General features: G+C 45.7%; 1 protein-coding gene across 1 annotated transcript in view; it reads right to left on the bottom strand.

Annotated features, from left to right (window-relative positions):
- CFAP54 (cilia and flagella associated protein 54) overlaps window positions 1–27,331 on the bottom strand; it is a 2,172,274-nt gene that overhangs the window by 2,111,365 nt on the left and 33,578 nt on the right. The window contains exons 3-4 of the mRNA XM_085653834.1: window positions 17,904–18,047; window positions 3,913–4,084 (exon numbers count right to left, since the gene is read on the bottom strand). Coding sequence (XP_085509960.1) covers window positions 3,913–4,084; window positions 17,904–18,047 — 316 coding nt within the window. The remainder of the gene's footprint in view (window positions 1–3,912; window positions 4,085–17,903; window positions 18,048–27,331) is intronic.

A 27,331-nucleotide genomic window follows, 5' to 3' on the forward strand; every position in this document is an offset into this window, starting at 1 on the left:
CACATCCGGCACCAAGTACAATTTGGGTTGTTATTATTTATTATTATTTTCTCAAAAATGTATTTCTACAGTGCTGATACAACTGTAAAAATTACTTTCTCGTGTTTCCACGAATGACGCTCAAATGATGTTTTGATTTAAATACATTCTTCAAAAGTTTTTCAAAGAGTCTTCCTTTTTTCCCCTCGGTCTAATGTCTTGGACATACAATTTTAATTGTCTAGCGTAATAATACCTGTTGAGAATTGTTGCTTTTTCTTGCACTCCTTTGGGACATGCTTAGGGTACAGACAGTACAAGCACTCCTTGTGGGGATCCTCAGAAAATAATCTGGCTTTCCCACAGGATCTGCAAGATCTGAAAAGCCTCTTTTTAGAGCTTTTAGACATTTTAAATAGAATATAGGCAAAAAACAGTACCGCATTTCCAACTGTTGAAGGTCAAAAGTTTAGCAAAGAACAAATTGAGCTAGGCTCAGGGAGACTCCTCACACGACGGCGGTTGGAAATCTGAGGTATGGTGGCTCTGCTGGGGATGGTGTATCTCAGGGCTGGCAGCTGATTGGCTGTTTGGGCCACATAATGAGGATGAGTGGTTACCCAAGGATCTACTTTTCTATGGTTTCTAGGCAGTTTTTTCTTTTACTGCTATGGTTATTCTTTTACCGTGAGACTCCCACCGTGACAACGGGGAAGATACAAGCATGTGAATCTATGAAAGATTCAATACTGTAGAACTTAAGAACGTGGCTTTTTAATTACTGATGGGTCTTTTACGCACATTTGCCTCCAGCTGTCACGCGCCAGGACACTCTAGTCTGAGTAGCTGCGCGCTTTATTAAATACACTATTTCATTTCATTAGGTCTCTGAAAGCGCAAAGAAACACTCATCCAAATTCTAAGGGCTTTATTTATGAGGCCTTACTTCACCTTTATGCCGCCGGTGCGTCGCTTTTTGTGACGCACCGGCAGCGTAAAAATTTGCCATGTTGCGCCCTATTTACAAAGTGACGCATCTAAGCAGATGTGTCACTTTGTATACTCCTGCACCACATTATACCTGCACCAGGTATAATGTATGCAGGGTGGGTGTTCCCCCGCAAAAAGCCTTGTAGAAGTGACACATTGAAATCTATGAGAACTCAGAGCGCCACTTCTAGGACGCTATTGCGTCAATATCTTACACCTGCCTCACAGCAAGCGTAAGACTGATGCTGGCACTTTCACAGGGGGCTTAACCCATGTGAAAGGACACACTGCTGGAGTTGCGTTTATTTTCAGACACACCCCAGCAATGCATCCCTTTTGCGCCTACAGATACGTCAGAAATACTGACATATCTGTAACTCCTTGCGACATGATGGGTCATACAGTAAATATGACGCATCCATCAAGTCGCAAGGAGGGCACACTAAGAAGTGACGCCTCCCTGTTTTCACACAGCGATGCATCACTTCTCATAAATAAGGCCCTAAATGTGTTTACATCTAATATTCAGGGATAGTTATGTGTGTTTTCAATATTTTAACACCGCAGCAGCTCACCAATATTACTGCAAATAATCTCTGTGATGCGCTCCCATTTCTTAAAGGTTAGGCCTTGTTTTGATCGAAAAGATTTTTTTTTTAATGTATATTGCATGAAACATACACAACATTTCTCTGCAAAATGACTGTACTAGACTCTCACACATCAGGTACATAAAAAATAAATTAAAGGAAAACAGTATTTAATACAATCGATTTCACAAATATTCAAGGTCATTAGGGCAAAACTCTGGAGAACAGAGCTGACTCGGTCAGGGGGTCCCCTGAAAGGCTGGGGCCCTGGGCCAGAGCCCACTTTGCCCATGCATGAAAACATCTCTGCGGAGTTGATTTTCTGGGCTATGTAAGTGCGGACAGCCATTTTGATACATATAGTGGAATTCAGTCATTACATGATGTCTAACTATATAGTGGCTGCACCGTTGGTATCAAACATATTGGAATCATACACCAACACCGATTCCAGTGGTAGAAGTATGATCCCATGTACTGGGGGGGTTAGCCTGGGGTACCCCCGTACTCCCAGTAACAGCCTTTCAGGGTCTGACAGCAAACTAGTGCTGCTGCCGAGAACAGATACTATTCTGCCCTCCTACTGCCAAGCTTGAGCAGGGGAAAGGTAGAATAGGTTTCCTGTCACAGGCAGGTGTGACCACCTCCCAGACAGGACTTAGTATATTGGGCTGGGTGCGCTTGCCAGCACCACCAGACTGATTTTAAGGGCACATTTGGTGCCCTCCTTGCATACTCCAGTTTGAACCAGTTCAGGGAGCCTTTGGCTCTCGCTCTGGCCCAAAACTGGACAAAGGACATGGGAGTATCCTCCCCTCTGTCCTGCTCCTCCTCTGGCAGGGACCCCTGAGTTGTTCCAACCCTTTCCTTACGGTACTTAAGGTCTTACCTGTGGGTGGGTCCATATATTTATTGTGGGGCCAGGGACAAGACTGAAACCACATCACTCTTCGACCGTCTGGACACCTGGACTTTGTTGGACTTCGCTTGAAACGGAGACTGCACCAAGGAAGACTCCTGCTGCTCCTGGTTTCGCTGTTCTGTAAGTCTTCTTCATCGTTTGTATCTGTGCTTCTTCCACGTTCTTATACGGACCTGAGGGTATCAAGGATACCCAAAGTATTCTCCCTTGGAGTGAAGGAGTCACTCCCCTGCATCTGCAGGAACCACAACGAAGCTGACCGGTCTGCTACTCCAGTCGTACTACAGACTTCCCGAGGCTCAGCAACACAAGTGGTGATTCTGCAACTCTCTCAAGGCCTGACCTGTCCTCTCTGCAATTCTGAGGTCAGTATCCCTTGTCGGAAGCGCCGAGACTGAACCCCTGTGCTGCACAGCATTGACTTGCTGTTGCCAAGGCTTGTTGGCTCTGCACTCCTGAGTCTTCAGACTTCAAGAAGTTCCAGCCTCCAGGATCTCCTCCCTGCAAGCTCAGCATCCTCACCATATCTTCTGCACCGTGGGCCTTCGTTCTTGGTGAGCTTCTAGAAGTCCTCTTGCGACTCGTGTGCGTTTGGCCTGGGGTCCTCCTGAGGGTCTTCTACTACTTCAGGGGGCTCCCCTGCTTGCTCGGGCCTGTTCTGACTCTCCTGATGTTGGTGAGTCCCTTGAACCTATCTGGTCACAACGTTGCTCCTTCATTCTCCACGCCAGTTGCGGCTACCAAGGCTTGTTGGTGCTTCCGCCAGACACCGACCACCTAGCCACCGACATCCGACATGGGACATGGGACAGCTTATGCACAGCTCCTTCCTCAGCATTACCTGGCCCTCACAGCTGCAGCGCAAAGGTCACCGTTGAATCTTCTGAACCTCCCGACATCGGTGGGCATTGTGTCTTCGTGCCTCCTGGTCACTCCTGAGTTGCATCCCTTCTGCTTGCAGGTTCTTCACGTCCACAATCTACCCTTGGATCCCACTGCTGCCATTAATGAAGGAGGTTGGCTTAGTATAAGGTGCATCATTTAAATAAGAGTGCACCATAAACAAGGCCAGCTTCCTATAAGGAGTGATTGGAGAGCAAGGGTAAAAGACATTGGAGTTTGCGCGTGGCATTGTTTCTTCAAAGGATTTTAAGTGAATACACAAGTATGAGTAAAAAAAAGCTAATTTGCAGTGAGCCAACCTCCCTCACATTATGTCACGCTAAATTCTCAGTGTCTAAGTTGCCATAGAAGAAGGACTGATATTCATGTACCAAATACGTTCCTTTTACGATTGACATGTCTATATCATGGACCTTTCAGACATGAAAATGTATGTATGGATATATTTCAATCCCAAACAAATCAAATTACCTATTTAGATAAAGCAAGACAACAACAATGGTAAATCAAATACATCACCATTCATACCATTGTAAATAAGCCAGCAGAGATGTTCAAATGGGAGAACCACTTGCATGTTTAGCCTCAAAAATGACAACACGCTCAAACACTTCTGTATAGAGTCTTGATTGAGAAGATTTGGATCATTGGCCTTCACGATCTCATATATGCAAACACTTCTTCCTTGTAATGCGAGTAACTAAAAAAATAAAAGAGTAGATGGGGTTAGCAATTAATGTAAAACATGATCTCAAGATCTGCTTCCCCTAAACATAAAAGGCACACTCATGGCTTTTACATTACAAGTAAAACACAGATGGGGTATGTTGGCAGGATGAAGTCAGCAGGCCTTTGTTCCCCCTTCCTGAAGGTTAGAATCCAAAGGACAGATCCTAATTGGCACATTCATAAAGGCACTAAAAACATGTGTACACTGTTTGAAGCTATACAAATAAACTGTGCAGACGTACATAAGCAGAGCTTCTACCTGTGTGGAAACCGCCCACTCCCTGCCCCAGCATCCAAAAGTAGGTAATATTAATTTCCATGTGGTTTGCACTTTCACATAAGTACTCGGAGAACTAACAAGGAAAAATGCAGGTGCATTTTTCTGTGAATCAGGGTGTATGCAAATATATTCTGGGAATACAAAGTCATTTTTTCAGATAATACATTCACATATCCATAATTATATTATGACCATCATAGGCTGGTGGTCAGTCAGTAAGTCAGGCTCGTTCAGTCAGTCAGTCAGTTATGGGCAGACAGCTAACAAAGAAGTCTTCATCCAATAGCAGAGCGACAGAAACACAGGAATGATCTGGCCAACCAGATATAAACCACGAGGATTCCAAAAGGAGTTGGACACTGTAATAAAACAAAGAGAATTTGGGCCGATAAAGCAGGAATCCAAAAGCTAGGAATCTGTTACAGACCTGCTGGCACGGGATATCCAATTATTTCAATTGGTGACCAAGTATCAGCCCGTATATGAAATAAGAAGGTATGGGATGGCACATAGTGAAAGACTGAAGATTTGTTGCTGTCGGTGGAGATTGTAATTGGCTCTGGTAGAATGACCATTAAAAGTCAAAAATAGGGCTGATGGTGGCGAAACATAATATTGCTAGGTTGTGGAGGGCTCAGAACCCACAGAGTATAGAGGACTGGGGTAAAGATATGGACTGGAGTAAAGATATGGACTGGTGTATGGTCACGGAAAAGTCCATATACGAAGCCTGGGGGTGCCCGAATAAATGGACTCAAGTTTAGGAGCAAAGGAACACTCACAGAGGTGAGATATGTGAACCTCGAAGATCGAGAGAAGATATTGTAGATATGATCGGAATATGTTGCAACGGGGACTGAAATCATTGCCTTGTGATAGATATGTCTTGAGTAACTTTTGTACCCTAACGGCGTTGCCAATGTATAGGTAACGTGATTTTTTCCTCTGTCATGCCTTGATTTCCATAAAAAAGATTTATAAAAAAAAATAGTCAAAAATAATCCTTAACATTTGTAAAATCGCAAAAGGCAAAACATACCAACAAAGGATTTAAATTGGGTTGTAGCATCACACATTTTGAATCTACATATTGTTACCTCTTAAGGCAAGTAGGAGGCACAGCAATAGTGTCATGGGGGTAATGAGCAATAGAAAAATAAGGACTGTTATGTAAAGCAACTGACAGATATAGAAAAGTAAACCGAGAGCCAGGGAGTGCAACACAAGCCCCAATATTTTCTGAACAAAATTGCTGTGTCAGATAGACTTTCAATAAGCTTTATGATGTGGGGTTTCCCAGTTAAACCGCCAGGGTCCAATTCACAATGTTATTGTCTATAATGTGTTTACAGGTGAAAATATCTGCACTTACACCTTCCAAATATTCCTCTAAGGTGTAAATCATTTATAGCACCTTTATTGAACTCCACAACTGTGTACAATTATGCAGGCGTGAAGGAAGCAACCATAACAGGGCATGGTTTGACTCTTGCAGTTTGTGAATGCCCACGCAAACATCAGTGTGAGAGTATTCACAATTTGCTCTATGACCCCTTCCCACTCCAGAAAAGGTCTAGAGTAAACCTCCTTCACGGTTGGGAGAGGAAACAGAACACCACCAAACTTAGCGTGGGAGTAGAATAATAATGTAGAATAATCAGAGAAGGGTGTGTGACAGCAGGCTCTGTCGTATTCCCCTTCCTTAAGAGCCGGACATCCTACCCAGGCATCCTCAGGGCTACCCCGCAGAGTCCTTATCTGTCAGAGACAAGGAATCTCACAACTGTCCTCAAGGGACCCGGGGACTACTGCAGCGAGCCTGTGGTGGGATGGACATGGCAGACCTATACAGTAGGACAGTAGAGCCTTGGATGCCTCAGATAAAAAGCCATGGCAGGACAGACCTCTAGGCATCAAGGTGGCAGGCAGGGACAATGCGGCACCAATGTTTTCCATAGAAGAAGAATGCTGCTTGACAAAGGTCTCCTTTGTTTGCCTTCCTGTAGCCCCACCCACCCTGGTGAGAAGAAAGGGAAACAGGATCATCCAACACAGCCTGTCAAGCTCAACAAGCAGAGGCCCTTAAGAAAATCGCACAAACCTTCACAGAAGTCCCAGTTAAACATTTTGCACCGGGGAGCCTTCACAGTACTATCAAGACATGGATAATACAGAGGGTGTTTTTGTACATTGGTTGAAAGAATTGCCAGAAAATCTGACTTGTCAGAGTAGTAGTCCACTCTGTGGATTGCATGCTGTCTTTCTAGCACAATCCTTACCACCTATCAAACAGTATGTGTGGCGGGAATCACCTCTTATGCCGAAAAGCTTACTAAGTAGATTGGGACTAGGCACCAAACATTTTAGGCTTAAAGTTTGCAGGAAGTCCACTCTACAGAAAAATGGACTAATGGCCTATCTTGCAGAGTTTACCCTGGCCCAAAAACATGTACAATACTTGAGATAGAAAGTAACAAACTGCTGGAAAGCCACCACTGGAAGGGCCTGATAGACTCACTGTGAAAACTCTGAAGCAGCAACAGGTCAGACGTCCCGGATATTTAAGTGACAAGCGGGAGAGATGCAATGTCTGGGTTTGCCATAATAAGAATTCACTGCTAGATTTTGATCTCCTCTGGTAGCCTGCTTGTGGATCTGTCTCTGGGTACGCCCATCCTGGTGAAAATCTAGAGAAACAGGACAATCCACCAGTAAGCCTGGCCGTCTCAGCCTACAACAAAGCCATGCCTGCAGTATGATGATAGTGAGGGAGGGGAAGACCCTACATTGAGAGGAATGTTACCCTATAAAAGAAACAAAATTGCCTCATTATAGAATTCTTGTAATCCAATACTCAGCCATGGAATTCATCGCTTTGTGTGACCATTGAAGATCCATCATCTGCAAGAACTCACGTTCCCTCAAAGATTGTATATTTGTTGGGATTACAAAGCTAGTCTGGTGAGAGATCCAATTCCCTCTGTTCTTTGTCATATGATGCAGTCTGCCCAGAAGTGGCCCCCCATAATGTGCAGTTGCACATCAGCACTTGCATTTCCCAATGCAGCATCGCACTCTACTTACAATTGCAAATTGGGAAAATGCTAACCCCAGAAAAAGTCACATGCCTAGAGAATGGCTGAAAATCTGCAATTGCATACTCCAGCAAAGATTTTTGAATTAGAAAATAGACTAAATGTATGTTTGAGTGGATATGTACATTTCTTATACATCCAAACACTTTTTTTTTGGGTGACTCGACCCTCAGTCTCTGTCTGGCTTTAGTCTTCACAAGTATGCTAGAAGTAACCAAAACGCTCAAATAAACAGCAACATGTTGGTATTCAGCAGGACCCTTTGGCAAGCATGGAGATAGTAAAGATCTTTTAAATGGTATCTAGTTAAGTTTTTTTCACAATGATAATTTACCACCAAAGGCTCTATTTTCCAAGGTGAATATTAAAGACGCATTAAAATGGATTTTGCATACTCTTGCAAAATAAATAACTGCTAACCACTTTAATTTAATCCTTGGACCAGCCCAATACCTTACCAGTGACCTTATGAAACCTGCCTCAGTCAGGCCCTAAGACTTAATCAACAAAGTGTTGTGTAACAGAAATTCAGAACACTGTAAATCAGCCATATACCCCTCAACAAATCAATTTCATGCACACAAACTAAATACTATATATATGGCAGGCATATACCTCCTCTAAAGAACCATCACCTACATCAGGGCCCGAGTAACATGTGAAAGTGCTTAGTTTCAATGAGGGTAATATTATGATCCTCTCTACAGGTTGCAACTTTTGTGGTTCATTCCCGTTGGTGACTTCATGAATCCGAATGACAAGATTAGAAGGCAGACAATTGAAGGGGGACCAGATGTCTACCTATGGCATTCATCTAAAATGAAAACTCAACACAGACGTTTGTGGAGGAACTACAATGTGTAGGGAGTGGAACGTGCAGAAAGCAACAACAATATACTAGAGGAAAAACCAGAGAGGACAGCTGGAGGAGCGTATGTCAGGGAGAAAGAGCAAGGGCCACACAGGCTTTCAGAGGAACCAGTTGAGATTAGGAGGTGCAGAGGTCATGAAGAAGAAATGGAGACTGTCAGACGTGTCAGTAACCAGAGAAGAGAGCAGGAGGAGTGGACGTCAAGGAGAAGGAGCAAAGTCTACTGGCGCTGTTGGAGGAGCCAGACTGGATAACTGAAAGAACAAGGATCAAGCAGAATGAACAAGGACCTTCGGAGGAGTCAGATAAACAAAAGAGGTGTGGAATGTTCAAGTGGAAAACACAAGGAACCTGAGCAGTCCTACCCAAACACCCATGAACTCAGTTTTTGCATTTGTCACCCTGAGTGGGAAGGGTATGCCCAGACGTGGGTCCCGTGCTCGCCATGCCACTGGAATCAAGCTATCCTGGCTGAAGAGGGGTGAAACCCTGAAACCGGTCCTAGGATGCTTGTTTCCAGTCCAGGGAGGACCTGGCTTGGCAGTTCGGGCTGGACTGTACCCATGAGGCACAGGGTCAAGACTGATTTGCATATGGCTGGGTTCAAACTGGAACGGCATGGTGAGCAAAAAAACGATGGATTTAGGCATGAACTCAGTAGCCTAAATGATTCAGGCTCCGAGTCCCTGGGGTAATGTTCAATAACTGAATGTAAGTACTCTTTGATTAAACTTGCACTTTCCTAGCTGATCACACAGACTTCCAGAAGGGGAAGAAGTACTACTCATCTTCTCTCAGTATTCTGGGAGTGGTTCTTATGCAAAGTAAGAGATCTCCCCGTTTTTCACCTGAGCACAATGGTGTTCGAGGTTTGTAGTTGTTGGTGAGACATGAGGATCATTTGTCAATAAAAGTGGTGTGATACAAGTGCCATTGTGCATTACACAATCCTGATATATGTCTCCTATTGCTTAGGCCAGGGATTTGAGACCACTTAAGCTGTCCCACCAGACTTCAATCAATCAATCAGGTGTTTGTTAAGAAAGAGCGACTACTAACCCGTATGGGTCTCAAAGCGCTGGGGGGGGGGGGGGGGAGTGTTAGCAGATTCAAGTCCATCAAGGGGGGCGGGGGTCTGTCGAAGAGCTAGGTTTTGAGGTTTCTTGCAAAGATGGGGAGCGTTGTTGTCTGTCTGAGGTGGAGAAGAAGGGCATTCCAGGCTCTGGCCGCGAGGAAGGAGAAGGAGCGGCCTCCCGATCTGGTCTTTCTAGTGCGGGGGACCACGACGTAGGAGAGCTGAACTAATCGTAGGGTCCTCTGGGGTGCGTGGAATTTGAGTTGGCTGTTCAGGTATGCTGGTCCGGTGTCGTGGAGGGCCTTGTGGACGTGGGTGAGCATCTTGAAGGTGACTCTAGTTTCAATGGAGAGCCAGTGCAGTGTGCACAGGTGCTGGGAGATGTGGCAGTGTCGTGGCAGGTCGAGGACCAGTCTTGCGGCGGTGTTCTGGATGTTCTGTAGCTTGCGGGTGAGGTTTTTGTTTATTCCGGCGTAGAGTGCGTTGCCATAGTCGAGTCTTCTGGTGACCAGGGCGTGAGTGGCGGTCTTTCTGTGTTCGAGGGGGGATCTATTTGAAGGTCTTACGTAGGAGGCGGAGTGTGTGGGAGCAGGAGGACGAGACAGAGTTGATCTGGCGGTCCATTTTGAGCTCGGAGTCCAGGATGATTCCCAGGTTGCGTGCGTGGTCCGTGGGGGTGGGCGGGCTTCCGAGAGCGGGGGGCCTCCAGGTATCGTTCCAGGTGTCAAGGGTTTGGGCCCATGATGAGTACTTCTGTTTTGTTGGTGTTTAGTTGTAGGCAGCTGTTTTTCATCCATTTGGCGACAGCTTCCATGCCTTCTCGAAAGTTGTGTTTGGAGGTATTGGGTACGTTGGATAGGGAGAGGATGAGTTGGGTGTAGTCTGCGTATGACACAATGTTGAGTCTGTAGGTTCTGACAATGGGGGCGAGCCGAGCCATTTAGACGTTGAAGACTTCATACAGAATACACATACACAAAGGGGCTTTAGGTCAGCAGGCTTCATTCACTGGTCAGTTAAATAGTCATCCTCATTTTGCTTCTACTCACCACAGCATACTGCATAGGGTAGTGGGTCAGCACACTTTACACATTGGCTCCCTTCACTTTGTTTGCTTCAACTAAGTGTGCATATTGTTCACGTCTACTTAAAACAGCTACATTCTCTTCAGTGGCATAGCCTATTTGAAGTGTGCATTTTAAATTATACATATTTTTGATGCTATATTTTAATACCAGCTCTTTTTTATGCATGCATGTCGGGCGCTCAGTGAAATCTCGGTTTCCTTTTGTAAGTTGGTTTTATGAAGTGTTTAAGTGACATTGTAGCATTGAAGCTGCCTGTAATTTCAGTGCTTAACTGGGAGTCGTTTTCGTCTCGACACCTATACACAAAATAATAATACACATAGCATGGGCATATAATTCAAAAAGATCACTAGTTAAACAGTCATTTCATATTTAAATGTAATTTTTTTTATCGCAAGCATATGGGTGGTAGCAACTTGCTTTGCTTTATTAATGTAATTTTTTTTTGCTGTGTGCATGCCATGAAAAATAACCATTGCACCAGCAGGACAAGGCCAGCTGTAATCGCTTTGTAAATGTGGTCTTTGGAGGGGTGGAGACTGCCTATCTAGGTTATTGGATTTACCTGCAGATACACTAAGGGCAACTACAGAATGTTCAAATCAACAGAAAACGGTCACAACTTGAATCGCTATACAAATATCCCCATTGAATCCATAATCCGATTTTCCTACAACTATCATCAATATTATTTTAAGTTTCTCGCAAATACTGGGTCTGTGATCCTGAACGAATCCAAAATGAATTTCACAATCACTTTTACCAATGAGTGCAGACTCCTTCCACTCAACTCATAACACACCAAGCATGAACACACTTATCACACTAATCCGATACCAGTGGGGTAGTGTGGGGGGGGACACAGGTGCGGTTGTCCCAGGTGCAAAATTCGTACGGGCCGCAAAATTTTAAAAGAACAAAAATTCTTACTAATAATTTATTTTCTTTATAATATTTTGTGCCAGGAAGCGTCAATAGGTTAGGGGATGTGATACTTGTCTTGCCCCGGGTGCAGGCAACCCACTCTACGCCGCTGTCCGATACTCATGGGAGTAAAATTGCTAGGGAAAAAGGGTAGGCACCACCCCTAAAATGCAACATGTAAAAAGGCTTGTCCTTTCAATCGAACTGCTGTCAAAATGAGTTTCACAAAGCTTAAATAGAGAGCGCAGTACGCACTCTTAAAGCAGGATGCACCTTGAGTAACACCTAGATCTCAGAGTACTACTCTGGGGTCTCAAGCCAGTTTAAACAGGAATGACTGTCAGGCTTACTGGGATGGAATTTGAAAAACCACAGACTGTACAGAAAAAATGGCAAAGGACAAGGAGCCATGGTCCTCAGAGTTGGCCCTTGATCCAGTAGCACCCTGGATGGAAAGATATTTACCACCTCAATAATGATGGTGAATAAAATGAGACACAGGTGTACCCCTTTTCAAAGGCCAGTCTCCAGCTAGCTACAAAAGACCAGCAACTTCCATCTGAACACACATCTACGAACCTCTCCATGCTCAGCTGAATCACCCACAACATAGCTCAGTCAGGCTGGTTACAAGTCGTTTGAAGGATTGGAGGGGGGTTGTTGATGTGTGTCCACAGGAAGTTAGAGATGCATGAGAGAGCAAGGAAGGGGGCTCACAGGGTGCTAAAACAGCGACTGCTGCACTTTAAAAAGGATTAGGAGCATATAAAGCAAAATCACTGGAGCCAAGGAAGAGGGTCGTTGCTGTTATCAGGACCTTCATGCAGACAGTTCTTTTCGCTCCTCTGAAGATTGGTTCCCTAGGCCTGTGCCCAGCTCGCCCAAGCCAAAAGCCTGCCTTGATAGCCCTCATAGCTATGCTGGGGCTTTTGCATCCCAAAATGACCCCAGTTAAGTTTTGACCAAGCACCTGCTCTGAATTCTAAAGTTTGGTACCCAATGGCTGCCTTAAAGCCTATGTAGCACATATATACGAGAAAGGGACAAAATCAGACCATGTCAACCATATTCTAGAAATTATACCATCTAGTTTAGAAATAATCGTTAGGTTAATTTTGAAAATAAATTGTGTGGATATTTAGTCCGAATTAGACTAGAGTTAGACATAAAAGATGAAATACACTATGTCAGGGGTCTTTAACGTTGGTCCAAGAGGGTCAAAAGTCATGTTGTAAGAAATCTATACTAACCTGTGCTGTATTTCTTTGGCTGCATGGTTATATGGAAGTATTAATTCACCATAAAGGCAGATCGAGGCAAGATACTGTTTTGTGGCCCAAGGACGTCTTGGGAACCGTGCTGAGCAGACATATGCCCATGATGGTCATGTATTTCACAGGCATATTTTTGAAGAGGACGTACTTGGAATTAAAGCCTGTGCTACTGTGGATTGTTGGTATTTATTCTATGGCTCCGCTCAACAACATATGACGAATTTCATTCTGCGACAGAGGAATCACAGAGACTAGTTGAAGCTAAACATTCTGCTATGGTAGTGAAGATGAACTTGAAATTGTGAGTGTGGTTTGAAGAACTAATCTGAAGATCTGGATAGTTAATCATCAACTACGTCTGAAACAAAGACATTTGCTGCACGTGAAACTGTATATTAAAGGATCACATTTTTTCTCATCTATTCTCTTTTAAAATCATTCCATTGGGAGGAATTCTTTGTTTCAATGGCAAACAGAATGCATTGCAGTTCTCGAGTGGTTGTTTTGCAAAAGTACAGCCACAGCTCGTTTGTGTTTTATTTTTACAGTGTTGATTTGCAAAGACTGACTTTGATCTTAAAATCCTCCCAATTCGTAATTTCTGTGTTATTTTAAGAAATAAAATGTGTGACCTGACCTGACCCTGGTCGGTGACGGTCGCTCCACCCGCCGCGCGGCTCTCCCCGAGTGTGCCCGGTCTCCCTGCCTGCCTCTACGTGCTCGCCGCTGCCCCGGTGACATAGATTTCCTTTTCGTCTCGTTGCTGCTTCCAGTGCTTGTTTCCTGAGATATTTTGCTGCTACCAGTGCTTGTTTTGGGTTTTTGCCGATTTCTATGCCCCTGCCTCTGTGTTCCTCCACAGCCTGGTCGCCCCCACGCTGCCCGCCTGCTCTGCCTGCCTCCTCACCTGCTGCCTGCCCGACCTCGGTTCCCCGGCGCCCCAGCCGCCACAGGGCCGCCCACCAAGCCCGCATAGGTTTTTCCCCGCTGTTCCCTGCCGCGACCCGCTCCCCCGCCTGCCGATTGGCCCCCGCGCTCCCCGCCTCCCAGTGGACCCTCCCTCCCGGCTCCCTTCTTATGACGCCCCCTGAGCGACCGCGCAACGGACGCGCGCAGCGGGAGCACCGATTGAGCGCCGAAGGTGCGCCAAAGGTAAGCCCGTCTACGCCCGTCCGCGCCTGGACCGCGCCCCGCGCCAGGACCCCTGGCCCCCGCAGACCCCAGCCCACCCGCCGGACTTACGACGCCGCCACCCTCAACGCACTCAACACCGGCCGAATCCCAGGATGCTACCGAGCCACCCCGAGACGCACCCACGCACCAACACTCACCAAGCCAAACACCAGCAGCAACCACCTGAAGTGCATTCTGCTCAACACCCGCTCCGTCCACAGACACGCCGTCCAACTCTGGAACCTCCTCGACACCACAGCTCCTGACGTCGCCTTCCTCATGGAAACATGGATGAACGCCTCCTCAGCGCCCGACATCGCCATCGCCATCCCAGAGGGCTACAAGATCACCCGGAGGGACCGCGGCAACCAGACCGGAGGAGGCATCGCCATCATCCACAGGAACACCATCCGCATCACGACCAACACCGACGACACCCTGACAACCGCCGAACACCTGCACTTCCAGATCCACACCGACCCCAAGACCACCCTCAGAGGCACCCTGATCTACCGACCCCCGGGACCCCGCACACCATTCAGCGAAGACATCGCCGACTTCATCAGCCCGCACGCCCTCCCCTCCGCTGACTACATCCTCCTTGGGGACCTCAACTTCCACCTGGAGAACGACAACGACCGCAACACCACCACCCTGCTTGACAACCTCACCAACCTCGGACTCAAGCAGCTGGTGACCACCCCCACCCACCTCGCCGGACACACACTCTACGCCGTCTTCTCATCCAGCAAGGACATCGTCTTCAGCCACGCCACCGGACTCCACTGGACGGACCACAGCTGCATCCACTTCAGCTTCAGAAGGACCACGATCCACCACCACCAGCCACAGGTTGCACAAAGAAGCTGGAACAAGATCACAGCCGACCAACTCGCCGCATCCCTGAGCCAGCACCCTCCCGCCAGCTCAGCGAACCCCAGCCAGGCCGCCGACAACCTCACGAAGTGGATCAGCAACTGCGTGGACGAACTCGCCCCTCTGAGGACCCCGCCCAGCAGACCCGGCAGCAAGAAGGCCCCTTGGTTCACCGACGAACTCAAATGCTCCAAGAAGAACTGCCGAGCAGTCGAGAAAGCCTGGAGAAGAGACCCAACACCAGACAACATGACTACCCTCAAGCTCGCCACCCGAAAGCACCATCAACTGATCCACGCCACCAAGAAAACAGCATTCAAGGACCGCCTGGACAACAACGCACACAACAGCAAGGAACTCTTCAACATCGTGAAAGAGCTCTCCAACCCCAACGCCGGAAACAACGACATCACCCCATCGCAAGACCTCTGCAACTCCCTCGCCTCGTACTTCCACAACAAGATCGCTGACATACACAACAGCTTCAGCACACAAACAACGCCCCCCACGACCGCACCAACGCCCCCCACCACCACCCTCAGCGCCTGGACACCAATCAACACCTAAGACACCATCCGCACGATGAACTCCATCCACTCCGGATCCCCAACCGACCCCTGCCCTCACCACGTCTTCAACAAGGCCGACGCTGTCATCGCACCCCACCTGCGGGACATCATCAACACCTCCTTCGACACCGCCACCTTCCCGGAGAGCTGGAAGCACGCCGATCTCAGCGCTCTACTAAAGAAACCAACAGCGGACCCCACCGAACTCAAGAACTACCGCCCCATCTCGCTCCTCCCGTTTCCAGCCAAAGTCATCGAGAAGACAGTCAACAAGCAGCTGGCCGCCTTCCTCGAGACGAACGGATCCCTCGACCCCTCACAGTCTGGCTTCCGGGCCAACCACAGCACCGAAACCACCCTCATCGCTGCCACCGATGACATCCGAGCCCTGCTGGACAACGGAGAAACAGCGGCCCTCATCCTCCTAGACCTCTCCGCGGCATTCGACACTGTCTGCCACCGCACCCTAGTGCAGCGCCTCAACAACGTCGGAATCCAGGAGAAGGCACTGGATTGGATCATCTCCTTCCTCGTTGGAAGGACACAGAGAGTTTGCCTACCCCCGTTCAGATCTGCAGCAACAGAAGTCATCTGCGGCGTTCCCCAAGGCTCCTCGCTCAGCCCCACCCTCTTCAATGTCTACATGAGCCCCCTTGCGGCCATCGCACGCCAACACAACCTCAACATCATCTCCTACGCCAACGACACATAGCTTATCCTCTCCCTCACCAACGACCCCGCCACCGCCAGAGCCAACCTACACCAAGGGATGAAAGACGTAGCCGAATGGATGACGACCAGCCGCTTGAAGCTGAACTCAGACAAGACGGAAGTCCTCATCCTGGGCTCCTCGCCCTCCGCCTGGGACGACTCCTGGTGGCACCCCGCCCTGGGCACCGCACCCAAACCGACAGACCACGCACGCAACCTGGGCTTCATCCTGGACTCCTCCCTCTCCATGACCAGACAAGTAAACGCCATCTCCTCGTCTTGTTTCAACATCCTGCGCATGCTACGTAAGATCTTCCGGTGGATCCCCACCGAGACAAGGAAGACGATCACCCAGGCCCTCGTCACCAGCCGTCTGGACTACGGCAACGCCCTCTACGCCGGAACCACCGCCAAGCTCCAGAAGAGACTCCAGCGGATCCAGAACGCCTCAGCGAGACTCATCCTCGACATCCCCAGACACAGCCACATCTCCAGACACCTAAGAGACCTGCACTGGCTCCCGGTCAACAAGAGAATTACCTTCCGGCTCCTCACACACGCACACAAAGCCCTACACAACCAAGGCCCGAGTTACCTCAACAGCCGCCTCAACTTCTACGCTCCCAAACGCCATCTCCGATCGACCAGTCACGCCCTCGCCGCCGTCCCCCGCATCCGAAGAGCGACAACAGGAGGAAGGTCCTTCTCCCACCTGGCCGCCAAAACCTCGAACTCCCTCCCTCCCGACCTACGCCTGACCCAAGACCACCTCTCCTTCAGGAAGAAGCTCAAGACCTGGCTGTTCGAGCAGTAGCGGACCCCCCCTCCCTCCCCCCCAAGCGCCTTGAGACCCTCCGGGTGAGTAGTGCGCGTTATAAATGCCTTTGATTGATTGATTGGTTTATTTAAACAAAGGTAATATGAAAATTGGGTCTGGTTAGTTTATAGGTTGTAATGCTGTTTCGGTGTTGTTGTTCAACAACCACATGCAGTTTTCTCTGAGGAAGGCTAAGGATAATCTTGAGATGTCTTGCAGAAATCAATTTACTTAAAACCACCTCGGTTGTATTTAGTTTAGGAGAACTCAGCACATTGCTCTAATCAAGACTGAGCATTTCTCTCGGGAGCAGGCATAGTATTGCTTCTTTAGTTTTACTTTTATAAAATCTAATTAACTATTTGAACATTTGAGCATTAAAAACTATTTTCCACAAATAGTATGTTTTCCTTCACCAATTTAAGTGTGTGATATACTCCGTATGTTAATGAAAACATGATTTTTAAAAGAACATATATTTCCAAGTATGTATTTATGTGTAAATGTGATATCTGTACAGCAAACATAGCTGAAATCTGAGATCTAGTCGATCGCTCATCGACTGAGCAGCTAACTTCTGAGAGTGGAAGTGTACTGGTACTTCTTCATGGTCTAGTTTTCTTTAAAGAGCTGTGCCTTCAGCGTTTTAATAAGTTGGAAAAGGGTTGGGTTAGTCCTGACAAGTAAGGACACGTCTTTCTGGAAACCATAAGCAAAACGAAATAGCACATAAAAATGTCAATGCAATTGGAAAAGGTTAATAAAAATAAAAGGTTAATAAAAATAATAGGTAGCTGTAACATAAAACAATTCAATAAAAAATATGCAGTTGTGACAAGGAAGACAAACCATGCACATTTGAGGTTCACAAAGTACCTTCGTGCTGCTTAACTATACTAAAATGCCCCTTTAAACAATATACCGTAACTAAATAGTTTATAGAAATTCATCTGCATTACCCTCACACTATGATGTTACCTGTACCTTTTTGCACACATTTTTACATTCTGACAAGTCCCTGAAGACGTGATCCTTACCGTTGGTATAGCTTTTGTATCCTCCAGTCCATTTGGAAAAAAGGTCGACTTAAACTGGCTGACGTCTGTGAGCTCTTCAATGTTTGCCGACGTAAACTGCTGCAGGTAGCGGCTGTAGCACTGCAAAAGGGCCAACTTGTATTCCTGAGGACAAAGGCTTTGTGATTAAACACTGATCAACAATACAAAATGCTTCAAGAAATGAAACGCAGAGACAGAGAAATGTGTGTAAAATACAACTTTAGTAAACAAGCAGTGGTTGCAAAGAAAAGTGCGTATGGAGGAAGACTGAACTCTACTGGAAGCTTAACCCGCATCTTAATAAACAGAAGGAGAAGCAATAGTAAATATCAAGAACTGTTATCAAACCAGTTTCTGCGCAACACTAAATTGCCCCGCAGGCCTTTGTCAATGCTAATGACAAATGGCCTTTGTTAATAACTAATGAGGGGGAAAGGAGGGGTAACTACGATTCATAGTGAAGTTGTTCAATTTGAAAAATATGTTTCCCAAACCAACGAGTTCTTAAGAAGAGATTTGTAATTGTGGTTGTCATCATGCCTCAATCAGTGATCTCCAAGGAATTACACCGGTGTAATGGTGAATGCCACATCAACAGTCAAGACTACTTCTCCATTTGTACACAAAACGTCAGCCACCAGGACAACAACAAAAACTGTCTCTTTACAGTTTATCATTGCTAAGTAGTGTTTTTCTGCCACAAGTCAGTGCTTCACAAAATAACTAAATAAATGGCCAGATCGTTGTGCTATAAGCCATTAGACTTGCATAGGTCTTTGCTGGGCAATGTGTGTGGTGTCCCACACTGATCTGTGATGCATATCCCTGTAGAAATTATGACTGACAAGATAAAACCGTTTCCACTGAGTCCAGCTGCTGCCATATGGATTTTGAAAGTATAAGGGCATTACCATGCAGAAAAGTCTAGCTAATTGTAGTGGAGTCTTACAAATTGTTTATTTGTAGTGATGCAGTAGAATTTGCATTTTTTCTTCTGGACGAATAGTCCAAAAACAGATGTCACACTTGGATTTAGAAAGCAATAATTTGAACATGAAATTTCCCCCTAGGAAGTCTGTCATCCCAGTGCAGATATATCAGTTAACCAGTCGTCAACAAAGCATAATGCACTCCTTTATAATGAGGCTGTTTGATCAGCACTAAATCTCAGAAGACATGAATGTATAAATCAAGGGGCACTACTGTTTGTTACAAATAAGTGCTGTTAGACCCCGGATCCCAGGTTGGCTGAGGTAGGTAGGGAAAGGAAGGTCACCTTCTGAGATAGCCCCGCTCACCCCCTCGGTAGCTTGGCACGAGCAGCCGGGCTTATCTTCAAGGCAAATGTGTAAAGTATTTGCAACCACGCTCACAACAACCCAATTATGACACCACAAATGGACTCCACACGAGTTTTATAAAAACGAGTATAAACTTTATATAAAAAGATATACGATAAGACCACACGATATAAATCCAACATATGAGTTTGTGTACTATTTCTCCTGGCCGGTTGTTAGGCCAGCCAGCCCTTGTCAGTTCTGGCGGTATTAATGAGCACTTCTAAACATTCTCCTGTAATCCTAATATGATGTTATACAGTTCGCAATGCTAGAATCAGGCACTATTGCAATGTAAAATTACTGTAAGGCGTAACGCAGCAATCAGACACTATGCAATGTAAAAAGAATGCAATGCGTAACGCAACAATCAGGCACTTTGCAAAGTAAAAATAATGCAGTGCGTAATACAACCACCAGGTACTTCGTTATGCAGAAATAAGGCAATGCGTAATACACTAATCAGGTAATTCGTTATGCAGGAATAATGCAATGCGTAATACACTAATCAGGTAGTTTGTTATGCAGAAACAATGCAATGTGTCATACACTAATCAGGTATTTCGTTATGCAGGAATAATGCAAGGCGTAATACAACAGTCAGGTACTCCGTTATGCAGAAATGGAATAATACGCAATACATCAGACCCCGATCACTGGGCCTTAGGCGGTCTCTCCGCCTCTCCTTCTGACTTGCAGTCAGCCTCTCAACAGTTGACCACAAAATGGGTACGGTGTAATCAAAAAGTGCAGCTCTGCACTCAGGCCCCTGTACTGCCTCTCCCTTGGCAATACGGGCCGCAATACGAGCCGAAGCGGAGGCTCGCGCTGCTGGAACGAGAGAGAGGCCAAGAGCTTCTCCCTACAAGCCCGTATCCCGCCCCAGGAATCGACACACATTACCTGGGGGGCGCAAACTCACTCTCCTCTCCTCGTCCTATGGCTGGGCCTCCAATGCAATCTTTGTGACTTTGGCAACGGCGGGCTCGGGCCGGAGGCACAGCTGTTCCGGGGCTTCCGGTCCGGGCCACTACAGTTACGAAGATCTCAGGCTGCCACAGGGCACACGCACACAGCGTTGCTGAGACTTCCTTGAGCTTCGGGTGCACGATCACCGGGCACTCCACACAAAGTTCTCAGGCTGCACGAAGATCACGCGCACAGCATCGCTGAGACTCACTTTAACTCCCGGTGCATGATAGCAAGGCAAATCCTCACGAAGGTCTCACGGTGCACAACGCACATGCACACAGCGTGGATGAGACTCACTTGGATTCCTGTGCACACAATAACTGGACAATCCTCACAAAGGGGTTCAGGCTGCAAAAAGCACACGCACACCGCTGATCCTTGCTTGGACTCCAGGTGCCCACGATCACAGGGCACACCTTACGAGGGTCTCAGGCTGCAACAAGCACGCACACACAGCACTGCTGAGACTCTCCTGGAAACTTTTGGGTTCCTGTGTTTCCGCAACAGGGAGCCAGCTCACCTCGGGCCCTTGGGGATAAGTTACTTCAGGACACAGCACACAGAAAAGTCCTTTCAAGCAGGGGGACAAAGCACACAGCAAAGTCACTTTAGCCTTTCCTTGATTGAAACAGCAAACTGCAGGCCAGCCCCAGAACACACAGCAAGGGTCAGTCCTATCCTTCAGTCTCTTCAGTTGTTTCTTCCTTGGCAAAGGTTCCTCTTGACCACGAAGTAGCTCCAGTCTTGTTCACACTTGATCAAGCCATTCTCCAAAGTTCAGGGGTCTCAGCTCTCATAGTTATACCCCTCAATGGCTTTGAAGTCTTTGTGTTCAGGGACACTGACCCCTGTTCAAACCAGTTCTGGGTGCCTCCCTGCCAGTGACACCTTCTTCCTTTGATTAGTGGGGGGTCTGGATTCTTAATCACTCAGCAGGAGATGGTACAATTGTTTTATAGCAGCAACCCAGGCCTCTTCACCTATAGGGGCTACTCCTCCCCCTACACTCCAGATGCAGGTCAGCCTGTTGCTGTCTCACCTCCTTCCCTGGGTCAAGACAATCCCCAGATCCTATCGCTTTCAAATCCAGACAGTCAATCCAGAACCAGGCAGAGACACACAGAAATGTTAGAGCACAAAAACTCAGCCACTTCTAAAAGAGTGGCTTATAAACACACAATGCAAAATCCACCTTCATAAAAAGATGTGTTATTACAGTGTGAGTTCAGGCATACTAAACTTCACCTTTCCATCTTAAGCCTTTAGGAAGATAGGTTGGAAAACACATTACACAGCCTTCCCAATCTATCCTATGGGCAAGATGGCCTTTCCACAGTGAAAAACAAAATGGAGATTATTTCACTGTCAGGACATGGCACACACCTTAGTACATGTCCTACCTTTCACATGCACTGCACCCTGCTCAGGGGGTACCCTAGACCTACCACAGGGGTGTCTGATTTTTATTTTTTTTAAATATCTTTATTGCGTTTTTTTTTTTTTTGCCTCTTTGTTATTACATCACCATAGGGGTGTCTGATGTGCATAGAAAGGGAAGGGTAAGTCTGGCAATTGAGTGCACTTGTCAGAACAAAATGGCAGTTTAACAAACTGCGCACAGGCACTGCAACGGCAGGCCTGAGTTCCCTTTTTAAGGCTACTTGTGTGGGTTGCACAATTAGTGCTGCAGGCCCACTAGTAGCATTTGCATTACCAGCCCAGGCACACATAGTGCACTTTACTAGGGTCTTTACTAGTAAGGCAAACATACCACTCATGGACAACCAATTACCATTACACTTTATACAGGGAACACTTGCACTTTGACACTGTTTAGCAGTGGCAAAGTGTCCAAAGCATCTAAGTTGGCACACCATGTCAAAAAAAAGGTCTAGGGGGAAAGCAGAACGTTTAGGGACTTTAGCCAAAAAGGGCCAAGTCCTACAAGTGCAAAGGATTCAGCAAAGAATAACCTAAAACCAACAATGAATGAATCATTTAAAATTAGCAGGTGGTACCTGTCCGTCTTAAGGAACATAAAGTGCTAATTGAATACCTTTTTATTGATGAAAGGTAATTCTACAGAAAAATTCTGACCACAGAGTAAGTACAAGAATGGCATTTGCTTGGTGTAGTTTTTGCACTGGCCACCCCGTACAAATGTCAGTGCAAAATTGCCATGCACAAATGCACATTTGTGAAATATGGTATAAGTATCAATTTAATCATCTATTTTGAAAGAGAAGCAAGGCCTTGCAGGGCCGAAATGGGAACCAAAAGCAGCCGTGGCGATTTTCTCGGACCAGCCCCTGGGGAAGCACTGTCTGGCTCTGGAAGGCTGGGCACGCTTGCTTACTGCTTTTGTTACTGGTGACTGATATTGCAGCACTGCTGCAAAACTTACCATCAGTTACAAAACCGGTCCCCACTGCTACAAAACCAGAAGTGAAGTATTTACAGAGCAGGTGGCAGCATCTTTCCATTGAGAAAATGTGAGATGTCCTTGAAACTATGAATATATGAACACACTGCTGACATCATTAATTTGCTAACATCACACTTCTGGTTGCCAATAATGGAAAGCGAGTTTGTGCTTCACTAAGATGCACAAAATATGCAAATAAAATGGCCCCTAGACCTAATAGACATGAAGGTAAGCAAGCATCCTACGGTCAAAGGGCACTTCAGGTTAATGCAAAAAGTGACACTCACATTTGATTATAAAATAGATCAGTGGACGTTGGGGTATACATGTACAATGGAACTCTGATGTTAAAGCAATAGGAATACAACATTATGTTTTCACTGGTGGGGGTGAAGAAGACAATGACGGAAAGAGAGAAACAAAGGGAAAAAGCAGAGATGAAAAAGAACCTTCATGAGTGATACATGGGAAGAGACTGCGGGTGGTGAACGAAGGAGGTGGAATCAAGACTAAGAAGTCTTGGTATTCAGCAACTCCAATATTGCAATTCTCGGCTGAGGGCGTCTGAGGAAAAGGTTGGGCCCAGGTGCTTATTATTTTACAAATTAATCACTGATAAGCATTCATATTTTCAATACGTTCTACTCATTAATAATTATACTCTTTGGGCCAGATTCCAAAGGTAAACTTAGACGATTGGTCTAAACTTAGACCAAACGTCTAAGTTTACAACTTTCAGAATTCACAATGGCCATTTACGAGTACTATCTTTATGTCCGCACTAGAGATGGATCTCTGCCCGAGTGTGGACATAAAGCTAGTACTCGTAAATGCCCTTGGTGAATTCCCAAAGTCGTAAACGTAGTCGTTTGGTCTAAGTTTAGACCAAACATCGAAGTTTACCTTTGTGAATTGGACCTTTTATGCTTACAAATACCCTACAGTTCAGGAAAAATGGTTAAAAAAACGCAGAGGTGAAGAACTTCACGCAGGTGTGTAGAATTTTAATCTCCACTTTTTTGTTATTAACAATAAGCATTCCTTTGACATTCAATCTGCTTTCCATGTTAATCCTTGTACCTACATTTGTTCTAATTCACTAACATCATCCTCTCGCCTTCCAAAAACCCACTGCTCCCAATCAACAATTACTGAGAGTTTCCACTGTTACATAATGGATTCCAACTGGTAAAATGGGTTGCTATAGGAATCTCACATTTTCAATAAAAGACTAACTGGTGAAATTTCACCACAGGATTTATATTTTGTAATTAACAAGAAAGCACCAAGTTGAATGAAATGAATGAATGAAAAGCTTTATTCGGTAAGGCATTTACATACCATAAAAGCATTTACATATAAAAAAGACATTTACAAATATACATTTAACATCAATATTAAAAAGAGGTAAAGTATTTTTACCTAACTCGATAACAATATGTGCAAATTGGCCATTTCGCAATATATAAAATCTTAAAAATATTGAAAGTTATACAGACGGAACAAAAACAAACCCCCCAATAGCAAATTTAGGATGCATAGGAGGGTAATCCCAATTCATCGTAGGGTATGTTTAAATGGATCGTAAAGGCCGTCATTGTTAAATGTTAAGAAAGGAGGGGGCAAGGTTCCTTTTAAAGATTTGTTCTGTGTCGCACACAAAATTTTAAGAACTTTGCCATGTTTTTTGCCAATATTTCTGTTTCTAACATTTGAAGAACCATGAGGGCTGGTCGACATTGTTTTAGGCCCAGCTGTTTCAAAAATGGAATCAGGTATAGCTTTCTTGGTTCAGTGTAATATTTACAGAACATAATTACGTGTAGGGTCGATTGGGCAGAAAGGTCATCGCAAGGACATAGCGTCAAGTGGGGTGTCCAGTCATTTATCACAGGGAAGGCGATTAGCCGATGAAATATGTTAAATCGCAGTCTCGTCAGTAGAAATTTCTCATAATTACTTAAGCTGGAGTTCAGGTAAGGCTCTATTTGATCTATAGTGTGAATGGGGAGAAAGAGCTGTACTGAATTTTTATTTGATTCGAGTGTCAGACGCAGTTCTGCTAGATGGCTTATACACATATCTCGTAGTCTCTTTCTGGGGATTAGATTTATTTTAAGAGGGTTTGAGAAAAAGTGATCAAGTCCTAAATCAGATAGGAAGTTTTTAACGTAAGAAAGCCAGGTGATATGTGACCCATACTCCAGTTTCATGCAGTCAGAGATGAGTGCCTGCGTAAGTTTTAGTTCCGGTGTGGACCAGACACAATGCCATAAAAGGATTGGCTGCATTCGTATTACGTCTGTGATATATGGGAGGTCCAATTCGCTATGAATATTAAAAGTTGGAGTGGACGGCAGGACTGCCAGCAGGAATTTCAGAAAGGAGTTCTCTATCTTTTGGATTGCATCGACTCGTACGCTGCCCCAGATCCCAGCCCCGTAAATCGCCGTACTGAGGCATTTTGAATTGTAAATGTCAAGCATTTCTTTAGAGGCTCTTTTGCCCAGTCTCCGAGCAAACGCTCTCAAGGCCGTTGTTGCTTTTAGAAATTGTAATTTTCTGTTTTCTGTAGCGCTTTTCCAAGTACCTTTGTTGTCTATTACGACTCCCAAATAAGGATAAGTAGTGGTATATTCTATTTTTGTGTCGTTTAGGTAAATGTTTTTCATTTTACGAGATGGTTTGCCTGATGCCATTATAAAAGTCTTTTTGGCATTGATGTTTAGATCCAGATGGTTCATGAAGTTTGTGTAGCCCGTTGTAGCTCCAGGGGGGTACGGGCGACTATAACTGCGTCGTCCGCATAAAGAAGAGCGAGGATCGGACGTGATTGAATGTATGGTTGGTCCTGGCTACCCTTTAACATGGCTACTTCTAAGCCGTTGGTGTAGAGATTGAAAAGAAAGGGAGCCAGGACACAGCCTTGCCTGACTCCCCGCTCAATTCCAAAAGATGACGTTAACTGCCCCCCTGAGCCATATCTTACTCTGGTGGTCGTATTGGAGTAAATTTCCCTGATATAATTAACCAGGTTGGTGTCAATTCCCATTTGTATCATTATGGTCCAGAGCTTATTGTGATCTACGCAGTCAAAAGCTGCGGATAGGTCGACGTATACCATGCAAAGGCTGCCACCCTTTGCAAGGACATACTTCCCCCTCAATAGTGTGAGGTTCAGGACCTGCTCTATAGTGCCTCTTCCTTCCCTGAAGCCGAACTGTAAGTCAGATAAGATATTATTTACCTCTGCCCAGTTTTGTAAGCGTGCTAAAAGAATTCTACCTACTGTTTTACCGAAGGAATCCAGTAGGGATATGGGTCTGTAGCACGCAGGGCTGTTCCTGTTTCCCTTTTTAAAAATTGGAACTAGGATCGAATCTGACCAGGAAGTTGGTAATCCTACCTGTCCCAGAGCCTCTAGAACGTTAAGTAGCAGGGGGGCCCAGAGATCGATGTTTGATTTGTAAAGATCCATAGGAACAGCATCCGGTCCCGGGGCCTTTCCTGATCTGCTAACGTTCAGGGCCATCTTCACCTCAGCGAGGTTGAAGTCCATGACTAATGGGTTTGTTCGGACCATTGGGGGGCTGTGAGTCTGTCGGCATTTCCCCGCTGGAATAGAAAAAATTTGTGAAAAGTGGGTGACCCACTCTTGTTCAGAGATGGTTGTTTCCAGTGTACCACAATCTTTTGGTCCCGCCAAAAAGGAGGAATTAACGATCTCCCAGAAGGTAACCGAATCTTTATTGTAACAGCTTTCGTGTAGGGCAGTCCAGTGTGCCTCTTTTAGTTATTTTTCCTGGATGCGATTACTTTATTATATGTTTGCCTGGCCGTTGAAACCTCGAGGATGTTTCTTGGGGATTTTTTAAAAGTTTTTTTAAGGATTTTGTGAGCTCTAGAGCATGCTGGATTAAACCATCTGAACTTAGGTTTATCGTTTGAGGTTTTTTGCCCCGTGGGGTGCACTGTCAGGGCGTTCTTTACCTCTAAGATTATTTTCTCGTAGTTAGCCACGATCTCACCAGGAGGTGACGTCTCCGTTAGGCAAACTACGAAGGCTGGGCGGGCCGCGTTAGTTATGGTTTCTAGGATGGCGACGGGATCAATGTTTGACCATTTAAGTGCGTACCCATTTAAGCGGGACATAGAGATGTTTTCATCGTGATATATTGTTTGAGCCTTTTTTCGTGGGGCAGTAGTTTGGATGGTAACAGACAGTGGAAAATGGTCGCTGAATACACAATCGTGAATAGTGACAGCAGTGATCAAGTTTGGGGAAATATTACCTGCCAAGATAAAATCGATACAAGAAGATAATCCTCTACCGTTAATGGTTGGAGCAAAGGGGGTTGAAGGGACAGTAAGTTCGTTAGCAAAAGCTAATTGGAGGAGGGTCATGGTCTCATTTAGAAAAGACCCCTTGTGAGAATGCGAAAAATGAGAGATGTTATTGTTTAGGTGGTCAATATAGCCACAATTGCCGTTTAGGGTGCTCTTACATAGTGTCAAATTAAAATCCCCCCCCAGATTATTAATGGTTCTTTCCCTTTGCTGAGCATAATTTGTTTTTGTAGAAAGTCACGGATTGCTTTTATGACCTCCATGAAGCTGAGGTCTGTAAGGTTGTTGTAAATATTGACTATTAGGATTGGTGGCATTCTACT

The sequence above is a fragment of the Triturus cristatus genome, chromosome 4_1 (genome assembly GCF_964204655.1).
Source record: "Triturus cristatus chromosome 4_1, aTriCri1.1, whole genome shotgun sequence".
NCBI lineage: Eukaryota > Metazoa > Chordata > Amphibia > Caudata > Salamandridae > Triturus > Triturus cristatus.